At 39.4% G+C, this 16,639-nt stretch overlaps 1 protein-coding gene across 2 annotated transcripts; it reads right to left on the bottom strand.

Moving 5' to 3' along the window:
- Positions 1-3,344: 3,344 nt before the first annotated feature.
- On the bottom strand, positions 3,345-10,816 carry LOC149822691 (proline transporter 1-like). Of its 2 annotated transcripts, none has more exons than XM_089981223.1 (8): positions 10,599-10,816; positions 9,866-10,090; positions 8,185-8,279; positions 7,849-8,035; positions 7,636-7,760; positions 6,089-6,304; positions 3,889-4,119; positions 3,345-3,804 (listed from the first exon to the last, which is right to left on the bottom strand). In XM_089981223.1, exons 1-8 carry the CDS (start codon positions 10,711-10,713, stop codon positions 3,748-3,750), a joined length of 1,251 nt encoding a protein of 416 aa, XP_089837349.1. In that variant the 5' UTR covers positions 10,714-10,816; the 3' UTR covers positions 3,345-3,747. The 2 variants fall into 2 exon arrangements, with proteins under 2 accessions (XP_089837349.1, XP_089837348.1); XM_089981222.1 differs by having other exon boundaries at positions 3,347-3,820.
- Between the last annotated feature and the right edge of the window lie 5,823 nt (positions 10,817-16,639).

Genomic DNA, 16,639 nt, shown 5'->3' with positions numbered 1-16,639 from the left:
CATGAGGTGTGTTTGAGTCCTCAAGGCACAAAATTGAGTTGAAGTCTCCTTCTATACACCAATTGTCGGATGTATGTGGGACCACTTCACTCCCAATTTTCTTGAGCTTTGCCTAAAAAAGTTTCTTAAGCGAGCTCATATAAGGATCATAAACCGTAGTGAGCAAAAATGGGGCAGCAGTGGTCGGATATGAAAAATGAATGGAGATAAAAAATTCTCCAGCATCTGAACTAGCCAAAACTTTCTTCTAAGCCATAAGGATGCCCCTCGCTCGCTTGCTGGCCGGTCTACAAATGTAGTTACAATCTCTACAAATGATGTCGCTGAAAGCGTTTTTTAGAACATGAAAGCTTTTCAATTTCGAGTTTGAAAGGCTGAAAATGCGAATCCCATCCAAGAGGTCTATGAAAAAAGGTGACTGGTGATAATAAAATGGTGGCTGACGACAACTTTCACTGACGATAAGTTCTTTTAACGATAAGTTTCTCTAATGACAAATTAAGTTGTCATTAGAGGTGGGCGCTAATGACAACTCATGGTCAATGATGACAGACTATGGGCTACGTAGGGTTCTGACAACAACTTAAGGTGCCATTAGAGGTGGGTGACCTTACCTCTTCGAGAAGGGAGAGGGTCTCTGATGACAATTCAAAGACAATGCCGATAATTTAAAGATAATGGCGAGCAATTCAAGAAGGGGTGACAACAGGTATTTATGGCTTGTTGGAAAACTACTAATCTCCTCTTTAACTTTTCTTTTGGTCAGAGATTTGAAAGATGCAACTTTGATGGTAAAAAATTAGATTGAAGTTACCTTGCTTTGAGAGGAAGATGAAAAGACATTGATTTTTGGTATGAAAAACATCGGTAAAAAATTGGGTGTCTAGAGGACCTTAGGAGAACAACTTAGTAATTATATGCAAGACAAAAGAATTTTAAAGACTAACAAGTGCTCCACTTGTTTGGTAAGAGCTGTTAGTGTACTGTCACCTTGTGTTGGGACGTTGCAAGTTCAAATCCCAATGGTATGATGTATAATATTGGCCGGGTCTGCCTAACCCCAACTTGCCTATAAAAAAAAACAGTTTCTAAGACATATGGGTTATTGTTCTGAATAATCAACAACATGCCAAATTGGGTGTGAGCATGTAGCTCACCCGATGGCGCACATAATTGGCCAAGTAATTTGGCCATGAAAGAATGATATTCATATTGGCAAGATTCAAAATGGCAAATCGACAACTAACATGTTAATAAAATAATAATAATACCTTTTACCTGATGCAACTCCAAGAAAAAAAGAAGCACATGACAAAACCAATTTATTTTTTCCTTAACCCACCATAAAAAATTGAACTGGGCTCATGCTTTTTGTGTCCACCCTTGGTTTGGGATGAAACCCAAAGGGTGGACCTTGGACTTTTCTTTTGGATCAATTGCACTAGGTTATTCAAAAGGATTTCAATGCTCCCCCAAGATTGAAACCCTTATCTATAATATTGGGGACCCCTTCTGTCCATTAGGACAGAAAGTTTTGGTTGGCCTTTTCAAAACCAAGACAAACTCTCATTAAATAATCTTAACTAATAAAATTAAGTCTCCTTTAAAAGAAATTTGTAAAGATTTTAGGAATACCAAAATAATGTCCAATAATTATGATATTTCTGAACATTAATTCACCCAAGAACATGATTTATAAAAACCTTGTTTGGTAAGTCATAATTTTTACTCTATATATAATTATTATCATATATTAACATAAGTCACATTAAAAGACATTCCAGAAGTCTGACTTGTATAGTGTGCTCACGCAGAGCACCATAACAATATCAGAAAAGCCACGCTTACCCAGTACATGGACATAGTTTAATTGTTCAAGAACAAAGTTCACTTAGTCAATTCCAACCTTAAGGCCACCAACGAGTGTGATTGCTAACCATCATCTCTCCAGAGGGCTATCTGCCAGTGGCGGAGCCAGAAGTTTTTTGTTGGGTGGGCAGACTTCGGGTCTCAGGGACAATGCTATGGTCTTTAAGGACGATTCATTTATTCGGACCAGTGGCGGAGCTAGAATTTTTTTGCCCACCCATTGTCAGAAGAAATTTTGGTTGTGCGTGTTAGATCTGACATGCTCTTCTAGAAGCGGCCTCCCTGGCCGGAGAAGGAGATGGCCATCAAGTTGATGGTACCACCTGGTTTCATCATTTTGAGGGCCTTCATGGCATCCGCCTGCCCGTGGCCAGGCTATAACAACACACCTTTAATCCCTCTTTTCCTCCATTTAGTGAAGCAAACATAGTGTTTTGCATGGCACCCATAACCACATTTAGGTTCCAGTCATCCATATCACAATTCCTGTCATTAGGACCTCACTGATGCAAGTTGTTTTCATCAAATTGGACCCTGTGTATGTGATCTACATTATCCATTTAGTGAAGATAGGCATTTGAATAGACAGAATCCGACTTATGTGCAGGACTTTTTGATGATTCAAAAATCAATAACCATTAATAAAAACATGACTTTTTTTTGTTAAATAACACTGTCAAAATAAATTGAAAATCATATTTTTTTTTGTTAAAGAACACTACCAAAAGATTGATTTCTATTAAATCAATCGTGTTGAACCCATCGATAGGGCCAGATTGATCAAAACAACTTAGTACCAATGAGATCGGGAGTTATGACCACAGAGGATTATATAAGGATGAGTGGAGCTAGGTTCCCCATAAACGTAGGTTACATGGTTTCACAAAGAACAAATGACAAAAGAAGAAGCTGAGAAAAACACACAGATCTTCTTTGAATATTCACAAGAGAGAACTCCAACTCCCACAAACTAATAACCCGTCTCTTCTGTGGTTTTTACACAATTCAATAAGGTGAAAAAATTAAGGGAAAAGATTAGCACTACCATCGTCAGAAGAAAACACATATGGACGCATAATTCTGGGGTGGGCGACCGCCCACCCATGCCCACCCCTGGCTCCGCCAGTGCTATCTGCCCTTTGTACACCAAAATACCTAACCCACATTGAGAGACAATAGGGGACTCCTGCAAGCATGTGTATTGCATGCTCTACAGTTTTCTGTCAGGTCCTGGGGTGATTTCTCTACACTGACACCATGAGTAGGCCTATCTCTTGAAAGTCTCTTCTTCAAACGACCCTATGTAGAAAAAAATAAAAGAAAACACATTGCACCTACCCAACTCACTCAGAATTTACCCTTCCTGATATGCGAGCCATCAAAAGTGATGTATCCAAAAGCTTCTAAGGCCATGTTTTTCACATATCAAAATTGACATAATTGATATTTTGATTTTTTTCATGTAAGTTTATCCTTTATACAACCGGTTGGTATGAAATTGTTTATGAACAAAATAAAAATTCATTTATTTAAATATCCATGAATTTCATTGAAAAATTATACAACGCCGTACAAAAGTTCAATACACAACCTACACCATGAAGATCTAACGGTGTTTGTATCAGCAGAATTTCTTAAGAGAGAGAGAGAGAGAGAGAGAGAGAGAGAGAGAGAGAGAGAGAGAGAGAGAGAGGCGCAACATGGAAGTAACAGGAGATAAAACAAAACTGCAGGCCGGTATATTTTGGAGAACGAGTGAGCTGAACTACACCATACTTTGATGAACTTTCTGTTTTCCTGGCTATGTATTTGCAAAGAAATGGTACAGTCTAACATTTTCCACAACCAATCTGACAGCAGATATTGTGGTTAGGATGGTTAAACCTGAGGAAACAATGATGTTTGACCAGTGCCAAGCCTTTGTTCTGCAACTTGCTGTTTTCCCCTTGACCTGCATGTGTCAAGAGTTGCATGAAATCCTCCCAACTGGCAACACCAGAAAATCGTAAACAATATTACCTTGATATAAATCATGCTTGGGAAGACAAGAGTGAGTGGGATGAGAGCAAAGGATCCAAGGAAGTTCACAAAATCTCCCATGAAAGGAAACGCTGCTACTATGAAGGAGTTCATCGCAAAGAGAATGGTACGCAAGAAGAACCGGCGCTTGATGTTGGTTCTGGACCACATGCCCTCTTCAAGGTGCAAAAACATGGTGTCAAGAGTCTCATGTACTGGGGTGCAGAACATCTGAAATCACAAGAACAATCAGATTTTTTTACTGGACCATATTTTCCCTGGATCTCAGAGCTAGTGCATGTTGTCTTTACTCAATCTTATCTCAAGATGTGTCCAGCATGTTCTAGATGCTAGGACTCAGCTTTTGGATCATCCTTTTGGACCAACAAATACAATTTTATGAGTCATGAAAATATTGTATATTGTAGGCCATTGATTTTTGAAGCTTCCAAAATCCTGCCTACATGTCATAATCGGACAATTCAAGAGTCAATTTCTAGTAAGCAAAGAATGCAGATTACATATACGAGGCCAGATTTATGAAAAACAACCGCTCCCCCGCAAAAAAAACAGAATAAAAAAGAGGTTCATATAGGGGGTCAACGGTCGGGTTTGGTTTGGAGTAAAGTGAAATCAGACTTGGACCCGATTTTTTGGGTATGGCATCGGGTCTGGACTTGGGTCTATCATAAAAAAAACCATACCCAAACCCGATAAAAACTACATGAACCAGACCCGGTAAAACCATATTTTTTTTTGTCATTTTTACATTGAAAAATTGCAGGTCTTAATCTAAACTCAGGTGGGGTCCAGGTTTGGTATAAAATTTCACAAACTATACCCGGGTGCATGTATAATCGGACCTTCGGGTCTGGACCCGAGTCTTAATCGAGTCTTCTTATTTATCACCATACCCGAACCCTATAAGGTTTGGTTCAGGTTGGGTCCCGGGAAACCCGACCCGTTGACACCCCTAGGTGCATTACATGATGCATGGCATCTTGAGCAAAGATAACACCATTTATGAAAGCAAACCTTTTTGTTAAAAATGAATCGGCAAATAGGGCTCATCTCTTATAGGCAAGGCTGTCATCAACACAACCTCTCTGGTTGACTGAAATTAATTGAACTCGAGATCCGAGGATCGGATCTAGAGATCCATGAATTAGGATCTCAAATTTCTTTGAATATCAGATCCAAGGCAATCAAATGCACCCAAGTATCCACGGTGATTTTTACAAGTCCCGAATGTTGGCTGGATTTGGACATGGCCTGAGTTACTGAGCCTACAAAACCAATTTCACTTGCTTCTTCCACCATATATCTAAAGCAATGTTGTCAGTATCGGTGTATATCGTATCGGCATAAAATCGATACGATACTAGCCTGAATCGGCTATTTTTTAATAAATGTAAAAAAGATGCTTAAAATTAATTTATTTTAATATTTTTAACATGTGTCACATTTTGATTGACACAAAATATTTTTTAATTATTTTTTAGTCAATTCAGAACAATTCACCTGAGAATTGGTATCCATCGATTCGCCTGAATCGCTGGCCAAACAATTCAGGGCCCATACCGATCTGACAACATTGATCCAAAGCACAGCATGAGTATAAAAATGTATGGGTACCAGCCGACCAGGACCTGAAAGGCTTCTCATGTAGATAAAACAGAGAGAGTGCTGTCAATGAGTGATTGCTAGTTGCACCAGGACCTAACCTCAGTGTTCCCTAACCCATAAGATCTGGCCCAAGATCCAACTAAGCCAGGGCTAACTGGCATGAAGGTTTTAGAACAAAAAAAAAGAAAAAGAAATTTACCCCAATCAAATCATGTTTGGTTCATACCCAGTCGGATTGAAAGTTGGAATTACCTGGATCTGGCCAAATCCAACCAAATTGACAGCACTCTAGATGAGAATGTAAATGGGTTGGATCTAACCCCTACCAGATCCGACTAATCAAATTTAGATTTGGATATCCATCTGATTCAGTTGTAAAACCCCTGAATCTGAATTTGACTATTAGTAAGATGCAATTTTCTTTGCAAATCCAACTAATAGGAGTCGGGTTCGCATCGGATATCGGATTCTAAATCATGATTATTACTTATTTCACTAAATCTAAATCTGGATTATTTAAATCCAAAACCTCAGAAACAGAGATTACAACAAAAAAAGGCAGGGAGGATGTTACATGTTGTGACACTACAGACTGCACAAACATTGCTGAATTTGCAAGAACTTTGGCCCATTTAGGTCCACTTAGATCTTTGGGAAGATATGCTGAAACTGTTGAACCATATGCCCAATATCCAATTATGGTGACACCGTAATATATTGCCAAACCAATTGAAAACTGCAAGTACAAAGCCAACTTCATGTTCCTTACTGATGGCTGCCGAAGTGTAGACTGCATGAACAAAAGGTGCCAATGTAATTAACAGAGGTTGAGATCCTTGTTAGATAGTCATTTAATCGTTTTTATTTGGGAAAATTCCAAAAAGGAGACTAACTTTTTGGACTAATTAAAAACATGCACCTAATGTTTACAAAACCGAAGTTTTGTATATGCAAATAAAAAACAAACTTTTAAAAATTAACCTATTTTAGTGGGATTTACGATAATGAAATTACCAGTATATCCTTTTGATAATTAGAATAAAATATTCTTCTCATATACCAACGTGGGTTTTAAAACCTTAAAATAAAATTTGGGAGACTTATCAATTAGATGATTTGATATCATCCTCCCTCAGTTTTGTTTGCCATTGTTTTCTACTTAGACTTAAAATGTGTTGACCTTTATATACATAAATATCATCAACCCCATGCCCCCCAACAAATTGGTTCAACTTCTAGGAGAGAAAAGAGAAAAAGTGATTCCTTTCTCACCGTTATAAGCTATGAACCATGTCTCACCGTTATATCTGGTGAGTTAAATCTCTCTGTTATAGCCTACAACAGCGAGTTAATGCTCGTTATTATAGGTTATAACAGTGAGTTAATGCTCGCCATTATAGGCTTTCTTGTTGTTAAAACAATCTCGTTGTTATAGGCTAACTCGTCGTTATTAGTGTTTTCACTTACCGTGACCTATCTCGTGTTGGGTTACCTTTTAACAGCGACCTATAAATGTCATCATTATTGGTCAACAAAAGTCATTTCTTTATATGGCAACATATTGACAAAAAATATCATCGTTATAGGCCAACAACAGTGAGAAATAGAGTAATAGTGGCCAAAAAAATCACTGCTATTAACCCCATCCTTATAGTGTCAAGACTCTGCTACAAATTTAATGCTAAATCCTTCAAATTGACTAACCATAAACAAGTTTAGGTGCACAATTGAGATTTTTAAAATATAGGCTCATTTTTGAAGTATGTGGAATCTTAGCAGTATGACAAATATTGGAGATATCGTGAAAAAATCGCGATACCTGGCCATTTTCTCGGAATCACCAGAAATTAATTTGCTGTTATTAATTTTTAATTTATTTATTTTATATTTCTTTTGTAATTATTAATTAAAATAGTTTTTATTTTTTAATTCACAAATTTTGCCAAAAGGACTTAATTTTTTTTTCAAAACTCATGATATTTTAGCCGTTAATATTTACCAAAAAACGGTTTGTCTATGAACTTTAGATGCCAATTATTATCCTTTCTTTTAGGAGTATGACTTAAATCTGAAAAATGAAGAGGAAAAGGAAAACATTACATATAGACCAGTAATTTTAACCTGGATTTCAGGCAGCAGGCCCGAGTTGTTAGCAACAAGAATGGCTGCTACTGCACCGAATGAGTTAAAAACCTTCACCATGGTACTCCCACTTGTATCATAGTTCTTGCTTGAATTTGAAACCCCTATGCAATTTAGAGAAAATATTAACTAGGTTGGCTAGATAAGCACTTATATTAGAAAGAGGTGGCATGAGTTAGCAGAGAAACTCACCATCCTTAGCTGAGATTGCTACTACAGTTAAAATATATGCAAGGGTGAGAAATGCTGATAGGCCCAAGCAGTCTCTCATGGCTGACATAGTTGGAACCAGGAAAGCAAATATGAGATAGATTGCTCCTGTTATGAAGATGTACCCTTGAAGTCTCAAAGCAGAAGAGGTGAAAGCTAAATTGATTTCCTGTGTCATTTCTCAGAAAAAAAAAGTTAAACTTGATTTCCTGTGGTTATTAGTATGAAAATATCAGGTTCTAACAAGAGTTCTAAATTTTTGAAAAAACAGGTTAATTAGAAGGATAAGTAAATGAACAAGGAGAATTATGGACTTGCTTTTAGTGACTTGGCTGCAAGGAGTATGAAGCCCATGTTCCCAAGCACCAAATTGGAATACTGAAGCACCCAAGTTGTATAATACATTTTTCTACCTGAAAATGCAACATAAATACAAGTGTAAAACCCAAATTACTAAAAAACTAACTTGCAAAAAATATGCAAGGGTTTACATGTTGGAGATTGTTCAACAAAGGAAGGTCCAATGTCTACAAATAACAAAGATTATCGTGAATTTTATTTACTTTTTTTTTTAAAGGCAAGCTGGGGTTATGCGTAGGGGTGGCAATCGGGTCGGGTTGGCGGGTCGGGTTGGCGTGTCAGCATACCTCAACCCGAACCCGACCCGTTTATTAAACGGGTCAGCTGTGGCAAACACGAACCCGACCCGTTTAATAAACGGGTAACCCGACATGACCCGCCAACCCATTTAATAAATGGGTTGGGTCGGGTAAACGGGTTTTCAGGTTCGCGGGTCAGATTGGCTGGTCGGGTTGGCGGTTGACGGATCGGGTTGGCAGGTAGGCAGGTTGGCGGGTCGGGTTGGCGGGTCGGGTTGACGGGTCGGGTTGGCGGGTTGACCCACTCGCCTAACCCGTTTATTAAACGGGTCAGCCGGGTTGGCGGGTTGGCATACCCCCAACCCGAACCCGACCTGTTTAATAAACGGGTTACACAGGTCGACCCGTTTATTAAACGGGTTGGCTTAAGCCCAACCCGAACCCGCCTAAGAGGCGGGTTGGCAGGTCGGGTTGGCGGGTAGTGTCAGAAATTGCCACCCCTAGTTATGCGGACCCCTATCAGAACAATTACAGCGGCCCCATGTGGCAGAGGGATTCGATCCTGGGCCTTCAGCTTGACACAGGACCTCGCTTACCACATGGATACCACCTCGGTGGTGTGAATTTTATTTACTTAGTGGGACCTTTTGGATGTATTTTGTTATGATCTTTTTCCTTTTAAGCATGAAACATACTTTGCATTCAGTTTCAATACAAAACTCTTTTCAATTCTAATTTTTATTTGTGCTTTTTGCCATTATTTTTTATCATGATTGAAAAACATGTCTAAATATCAAATACCATAATCTAAAGCATGTTCTTAAATAAACTATATCAATCAAATATGTAAGATTTATTTCATAAAATATTCAACAGGCGCGAACAAGAGGCGTCTGATCATTATATATATATTATATATAGTAGGGTGCCTTGGGCGATGCGCCTCCGTTGATCATGCAAGATAAATGGCAGTATTTTTTTTTCTCATTTTTACAGTTTCATATAAGCAGTTTTTTTTAAAGGTCGAAAAATTAATGGTGCATAATTTTTAAAATTTAAAATATTATAAAATCATGGAGGATGCCAAACACATCCCGTATGGTCGAGTCATCGAAAAGGTGTCGGCCATTGCAACACGTGGATCCACTCCACCTCCTCGATCTCCACCACCACTTTCTAACCGCTAGCGGTCAAGGCTACCATCAGCCACGATTCAGGACAATTGTATTCCCCGGAGACGGTGACCAGCACGCACCCGCACCCCAAGCGGGAGAGCGCCGGCGAGCCGGCCGCAAGCATATTGAGGATGGGGTCCTCACGGAATACGAACTGAGACCCCTGGTTAAGAGGCGTAACTAATTGAAATGGCAAAAGATTATGAGGATTCAAAAGAGAGTTACCAAAGACATAGCCCATCAAATCTCTGTATCTTATGAACCTTTGGCCATCAATCATATGGAATTCTGCCAATAGACAGTTTGTGTAGAGAGAGAATAAGCCAATTACTGCTATGCATATGATCCCCCACAACCAACCCAGTGGCACAAATATAAGGTTTGAAAAGCTCAATATGTATCCACAGCAGAAACTTGTAACAACCAGAACACCCACTTGAAGCCATGAATCTGTCAACACAACAATCCCAGAATGTTAATATATATGCGTCTCTGTTTGGATCTAAATAATTCTAGTGTTCATCATAGATGTATAACTAGATGCATAAAAAAAAACCCACTTGGATCTTTATAATTTCTTGATTAAAAACATCTTTCCAGTGATTTTGATCTCTTCTGCTTTGATAGACGACAGTAAGGAAAAACATACAAGTTGCAACAGTAACAAAAACACCGCAAGGGCTATACAGGTTGGCTTAAGATATTGAAGAGGAAGCACGTCACGAGCTCGATACTCAGAGTATGCTTCCCTTGACCTAAGGTCGAAGCAGCAGTACTCTCTAGTGGGTGAGTGGGGTGATCTTGAAGATTTATGCTATCGAGCATGGTGATCATAGCTCGATCGGCAGAACTTTCCAGCATGGAAGGTCTCCCGGCCCGCCGATGGAGGTTTCTCCGAGTAATAAATGAAAAAAACAACAGTAGCAAAAGCACCATGAAAGAACCAACAGGAGCTCACCGTGATCGATTGTATGGGCTGATGAGAATCCATCTGTCTCATTCTTACCAGTCTCATAATGAACACTAAAAGATGTTGGTCTGTTCTCACTTTCTAACCCAATTGGCTCTCCCATTTGCACCTCCCTTAATAACTTTCTCCCACAAGTGTGAGAGTCTGTGACTACTTAAAAGGTTCAACTAAAAGGCTCCACACCTTATCGATTCGTCCCACCACTGAATTTTACAAATTCAGAAAGGAATAGTTCTTAGGATGATGAAGAGGAGAATTAAACTAATTTAAAGATATGAATGCAAACCAAGGTCACTAGCAGACGCAGTGACCGTTAGGTGAAGCTTCGAATGATCATGACCCATCTGTTATTTTGTCATTACAAGAAGACCAAAAGTTCCATGAGTTCCACACGCAACCCAAATCACTTTTTTTTTTCTTCCTTATCATATCTTTGCAATTATTAAAGGGTATCAGATTTTGCTCTTCATGGAAACTTAAAGCCAATCCAGTCAGTTTTCCGGTAATTTGTAAGAGATTTATTTAGTCCATTCTGGGGCAATTTGGTCCTTTCTGATATGGTCGTGGATTCTTAGTATCGTTTGATGTGATTGGGTGCTGCATATGGATTGAATTTGTCATGGAATCACATTTTAGTCAATGCAGTTTTACAATTTCGGCACTTTAGATCTAGATCAGTAGTCAGGTAAGGTTCACAACATACACGACGGCCCTTATGAGTGGCATCATGTTTGGTGATTCATCATGATTTGTGAGGTGAGCAGAGCAGCAAGCAATGAACGTGATTTCGAGAAATTAGTCCAGTAAAAGTAGGGATGTCAATGGTTTGGATTTGGATCAGATGTGACCAATACCATATCCGAATAATTGGATGGCTAAACGGATTCAAATTCAGATGGTGAAAATCTTATATCAGATCTGTTATCCATCAAATTAGAATATTTGTGGCATTGGGTAACAACCAGTCAAAACCATGACGGAATGCAATTATAATTAGATATCGTTTTCGCTTACCAAATGGTCAGGTCATTTTGAAAATGAGCCTTTTTCTAATCCGAAAATCATGGCCCTCCATTACACGTTCCAGATGAACACCAAGTGTCACATAACTTTTCCATTAACGGCGTCAAACATAACATTTGAATGTAATGAAAAATAAAAAATAAAAAATTCTACGGACCCGCCTTTCGGGGGTTCGGATAAGGTCATTTGTTAAATGAGATTTTTTCTCATTTGACAATCCTGTCCATTGAGAGATGCTATGATTATTCCACGTGGCACTCTCATTTCCAGCCCAAACACTGTTAACGGAGAGGGTGGTGTATGTTCTCCCCCGATGATTCACTGAATCCCACGTCTATGTTCGGGGGTCTGAATGAGCACCACGTATACAAGCACATGGGGCTCGTATTCCCGTGTATGTTGACATCGCTTAGCATTGGAGTCTGGTGTGGTTGCAAAGACTTAAGTACCCTTTCTTGCTATTCTTTTCATAAAACGATGGTTTGAGAAAATAACAAAAATGCCCTTTATTCAAAAAAGAAAAAACAAACGATTCAAAAAAAGGACAAACATGTCCTCCATCCAAAAAGTCGAGGACGATGCTGACTCTTCAAAGTGAGCCGACGATACGATGGTGAGCCGACGATACGATGGTCATCCGACAAAACGAACCTGAGCCATCAAAAATGTCTGTTTGAACTTTTCATCGTCATCTTCTTCTTCTTCCTTCTCCGTAAAACACTGTAAAACCCGCTCTCTCTCTCTAGAGAAGAAATCAAGGGAGGCAGAGAGTTCCCCCTAGAGAAGGCCATGAACATCAACCCTCTCACTTTCTCTCCCTTCTTTTTCTACTTCTATGCACATCCAGCAGACGATCCTACATTGCTCCATCAAACACCAACTGACCTGCACACTGACTGTAGCATCGTTCAACTTGATGAGTTGTGGAGCCTGATTCATAGTTTTTGCCCTTACAGGAAGGGGTTTGAGGGCTCCTCCCAGCGTGGGTAGCATTATTCAACTTGATGAGTTGTGGAACCTGATTTAGAGTTTTTGCCCTTACAGAAGGGGGGTCCGGGGGCTCCCCCCTCGGCGCGGGTCTCGCTGCGCGGTCAGCGGGCGGGAGTCCAGGGGGGCTCGGGAGGCAGCGCCCCCCGGACGAATTTTTTTTGGGGCCTTGTATAATTTTTTTTATTTTCTTTCCCTCTTTTAACTATCGAAAAAGAGAAATATAGCGTTTTCTTTCCCACGATTTTTTTATTTTTCTTTTTCTATTTCTTTACCATGATTTTTTCAATGACTCCTCTACAACGATTTTTAGTGTTGTCGTGTCTTCAACGAGCCCCACAGTGATTTATAGTATTGTTCGGTCTTCCAACAATGATTTGTAGTATTGTTGGGCCTTCCTACAGTGATTTGTAGCGTTTTCGGGTCTCCAACAAGTCCCATAGCGATTTATAGTGTTATCCGATCTTTCAACATCGATTTGTAGTATTGTTGGGCCTTCCTACAGCAATTTGTAGTATTTTCAGGTCTCCAACGAGCCCAACAACGATTTATAGTGTTATCCGGTCTTCCAACAACAATTTATAGTATTGACGGGCCTTCCTACAATGATTTGTAGTGTTTTTGGGTCTCCAATAAGCCCCACAACAATTTATAGTGTTATTCAGTCTTTCAACAACGATTTGTAGTGTCTTCCGCAAATCATTATAGCGACTTGTAGTGTTTTGGGGTTGCACAACACAGAATAATAGTGGTTTGGTTTTTAGTTAAAATGGAGAATGAAATGACTATAGAAATAGCTGAAAATTTAGAGAAATAAACTAGACTCAATAACAAAGACACCACTTTTTACGGATTTGGAATATGACCTCCGGTTAAAGAGATATGGCCATGACAAGTTGGTCCTAATTCGGGTAACGATTTACAGCGATTTGCTTACTGAATAACATTACAAATCACTATAGTGATTTGCGGAAGACACTACAAATTGCTTTATTGCTCTTTTTCGATAGTTAAAAGAGGGAAAGAAAATAAAAAAATTATACAAGGCCCCAAAAAAATTATACAAGACACTACAAACCGCGCAGCGGGACCCGCGCCGAGGAGGGGGGGGGGGGAGCCCCCGGACCCCCCTCCTGTAAGGGCAAAAACTCTAAATCCGGCTCCACAACTCATCAAATTGAATGATGCTACCCACGCTGGGAGGACCCTCCAAACCCCTCCAGTAAGGGCAAAAACTCTGAATCAGGCTCTACAATGAATCAAGTTGAACAATGCTATCCACGCTGGGAGGAGCCCCCAAACCCTCCTCCTATAAGGGCAAAAACTCTGAATCAAGCTCCACAACTCATCAAGTTGAATGATGCTACCCACGTTGAGAGGAGCCCTCAGACCCCCCTTCTGTAAGGGTAAAAACACTGAATCAGGCTCCACAACTCATTTAGTTGAATGATGCTACCCACGATGGGAGGAGCCCCCAAACCCTCCTCCTGTAAGGGTAAAAACTCTGAATCAGGCTCCACAACAGTCAATGTGCAGGTCAGTCAGTGCTTGATAGAGCAATGTAGGATCTTCTGTTGGATGTGCACAGAAGGAGAAAGAGAAGGGAGAGAGAGAATGAGAAGGTTGATGTTCAAGACCTCCTCCAGGAGAGATTTCTTTCTCGGATAATCCTGCAGTGCAGAGACTGGGTCTTAAATAATCATCTTCGGGGCACTTAAGTCTTTACAATCACTCCTTTTTTAGAATCGTTATTTTTTTGGCACCAATGGAGGAGAGGGTACTTAAGTCTTTGCAATCGCATCAAACTCCAATGCTAATTAATGCTGACAAACATGGGGATACGAGACACACAGGCTTAAATACGTGGTGCTTTTGGGACCCCCGAGCATGAGATGCCCTGTTCGGGGGGGGGGGAGGGGGGAACATATAACCTGCTTCGCTGTTAATGGCATCAAACCGTTAACGAAGTTAAAAAAATGGAAAAAGAAAACACGAAAAGGGTTTCGTGTTTCCTTTTTCCTCTCTCTCTCGCTCCCTTTGCAGAGTCATCTTCTGCTTCCATTGGAACAACACAGGGGACTCCTCTTGTGCCCTATCCTTCCTCTCTCTTTTTGCTTTCACCATTACCATGCAGAAGACAATCGGATGGAGGCCCAAGAGTGAGTCTCTCTCTCTCTCTCCTTTTCACTCCTCTTTCGTCTCTGTCTCACACTCTTTATCTCTCTCCTTTTGCAGTGTCATCCCTCTCCTTCCTCCCTCTCTCTCTCTCTGCTTCCACCGTTACCGAGAAGATGACTATTGAAGACCCAAGAGTGAGTTTCCTTTTCGCTCTCTCTCCCCATTTTTATTTGTTATGATTTCCTTTTGTGTATGCAACGACAATGATGAAAGTGTACTAGGATCGAGGCAACGAGTACTAGAGGGGGGGGGGTGAATAGTGCTTTTAAAAATTATCTGTGGAATATTAAAGGATTTTGCAATTTGAAAAGCAAACACACAAAGAACAAAAGATTTTATCCTGGTTCGATCTATCCCGACCTACATCCAGTCCCCAAGCAAGACCCGCTTGAGATTTCCACTATCAACCTTGTAAACTACAAGATCACACAGACCAAAACCGGTCCCACTTTCAGTAATAACCATACTGAAAGCAAACAACTCCTTTAAACCAAGGAGTCCTTCTTTTTACAGAAAATAAGAAACAACTTACAATACAACCTATGAGCCTTTCTTTTGAATGCAAATGAGATGCAATTGGCTTTTGAGGTTGTTAAAATACTCTACTCACGAATTCACTATCTCTCAAAGGGATTTGAGTGAAAAACTGAAGTGAAAATATCAAGTGAGTGAGAAAACAAATACTTGAATGAATATGAGTGAAAAGCAAGAAGTAAATGATTCAAATTGATTGAATTCCCGTCTATTTGAGTGTAAAATGCACTCATATTTATAGTTGAAAGATTCCATACGTTGAGAGTATGAAAGGGTGTCAAAACAGTCCATTTTGAACGATCAAAACGTTTGAAAAATAAAAAGACACACCTTTTTTGAAGTTTTAGGAAAATGGCAAAATTAGTCGACTGAAACATCAGTTAGTCGGCTAATAGTTAGTTATTAGTAGACTGACAGTTATTGTCGGTCGACTGATCTGTTAATCGAGCTGTTTGAAAATCTGAACTTTTGAAACTTAGTCGACTAGAAAAAAATTAGTCGACTGATAATATCATCAGTAGACTGAAAAACCTTTCAGTCGACTACTGCTAAAATCTTTTGAAAAACAAACATTCTGTCCGGTCGACTGATAAAAGCATTAGTCGACTGCTGCTAAATTTTCAGAAAACACATGTTCTGTGTCGACTGCTGCTAATTTTCCAGAAAACAGACATTCTGTCCAGTCGACTGATAAAACCTTCGGTCGACTAATTTGACAAAAATGACTTTTTAGAAAATATGGCGCGAAAGGATTAGTCGATTGGTAAGTCTATTGGTTGACTAATAAACATGAAAATTTAAGAAAAGAGTTTTCTAAAAAGATTTTCAAGAGGGTTTCTTTTAGAAAAGTTTTTTTAAAGACTTTTGAGGTGAAATGCAACCTAAATATGCACTCTAAGTAAGGCTCTTACAAGAATCTAAGACTTTTAATGAATTAAACATTCGCACACTAGTCTTCAAAGATTCTTCATCGAATTCTTCAATTTCTTCATAGCCTTAGCTGAAATGCAGTTGATTCCACTTGCTCATCATCAAAACCTTGTACTTGAAGTATCACATATAGCTTTATTGTCGTAACAATCTCCCCCTTTTTGATAATGGCAAACTTAATCAAAGATGAAGCATTTAGATGCATAGATGGAGATTTTACTCCCCCTATCAATATGCTGCAAAACATTAAAAGTTAGTACATTCAAAGCACATATATCACATATTGATTGGTTTGCATTTCCATTCATCATTACTTCATGCATTTATAAATGCATTCATTCAAAGCTTACTTTTTCTCTTAATTTCGCATTTCTCTT

The sequence above is a fragment of the Nuphar pumila genome, chromosome 11 (genome assembly GCF_984573655.1).
Source record: "Nuphar pumila chromosome 11, dmNupPumi1.hap1.1, whole genome shotgun sequence".
Lineage (NCBI taxonomy): Eukaryota > Viridiplantae > Streptophyta > Magnoliopsida > Nymphaeales > Nymphaeaceae > Nuphar > Nuphar pumila.
This window is presented reverse-complemented; position numbering and strand designations above follow the sequence as displayed.

What these genes read in the sequence shown, in the direction of transcription:
- LOC149822691 (XM_089981222.1), bottom strand. Translation starts at nt 10,713, where the DNA reads ATGGGAGAGCCAATTGGGTTAGAAAGTGAGAACAGACCAACATCTTTT. An exon ending in TTTGATGGGCTATGTCTTTG is followed by an intron (nt 8,280 to 9,865) that starts GTAACTCTCTTT and finishes TTGCATTTTCAG; the next exon opens with GTAGAAAAATGTATTATACA. An exon ending in AGCAATCTCAGCTAAGGATG is followed by an intron (nt 7,761 to 7,848) that starts GTGAGTTTCTCT and finishes TAAATTGCATAG; the next exon opens with GGGTTTCAAATTCAAGCAAG.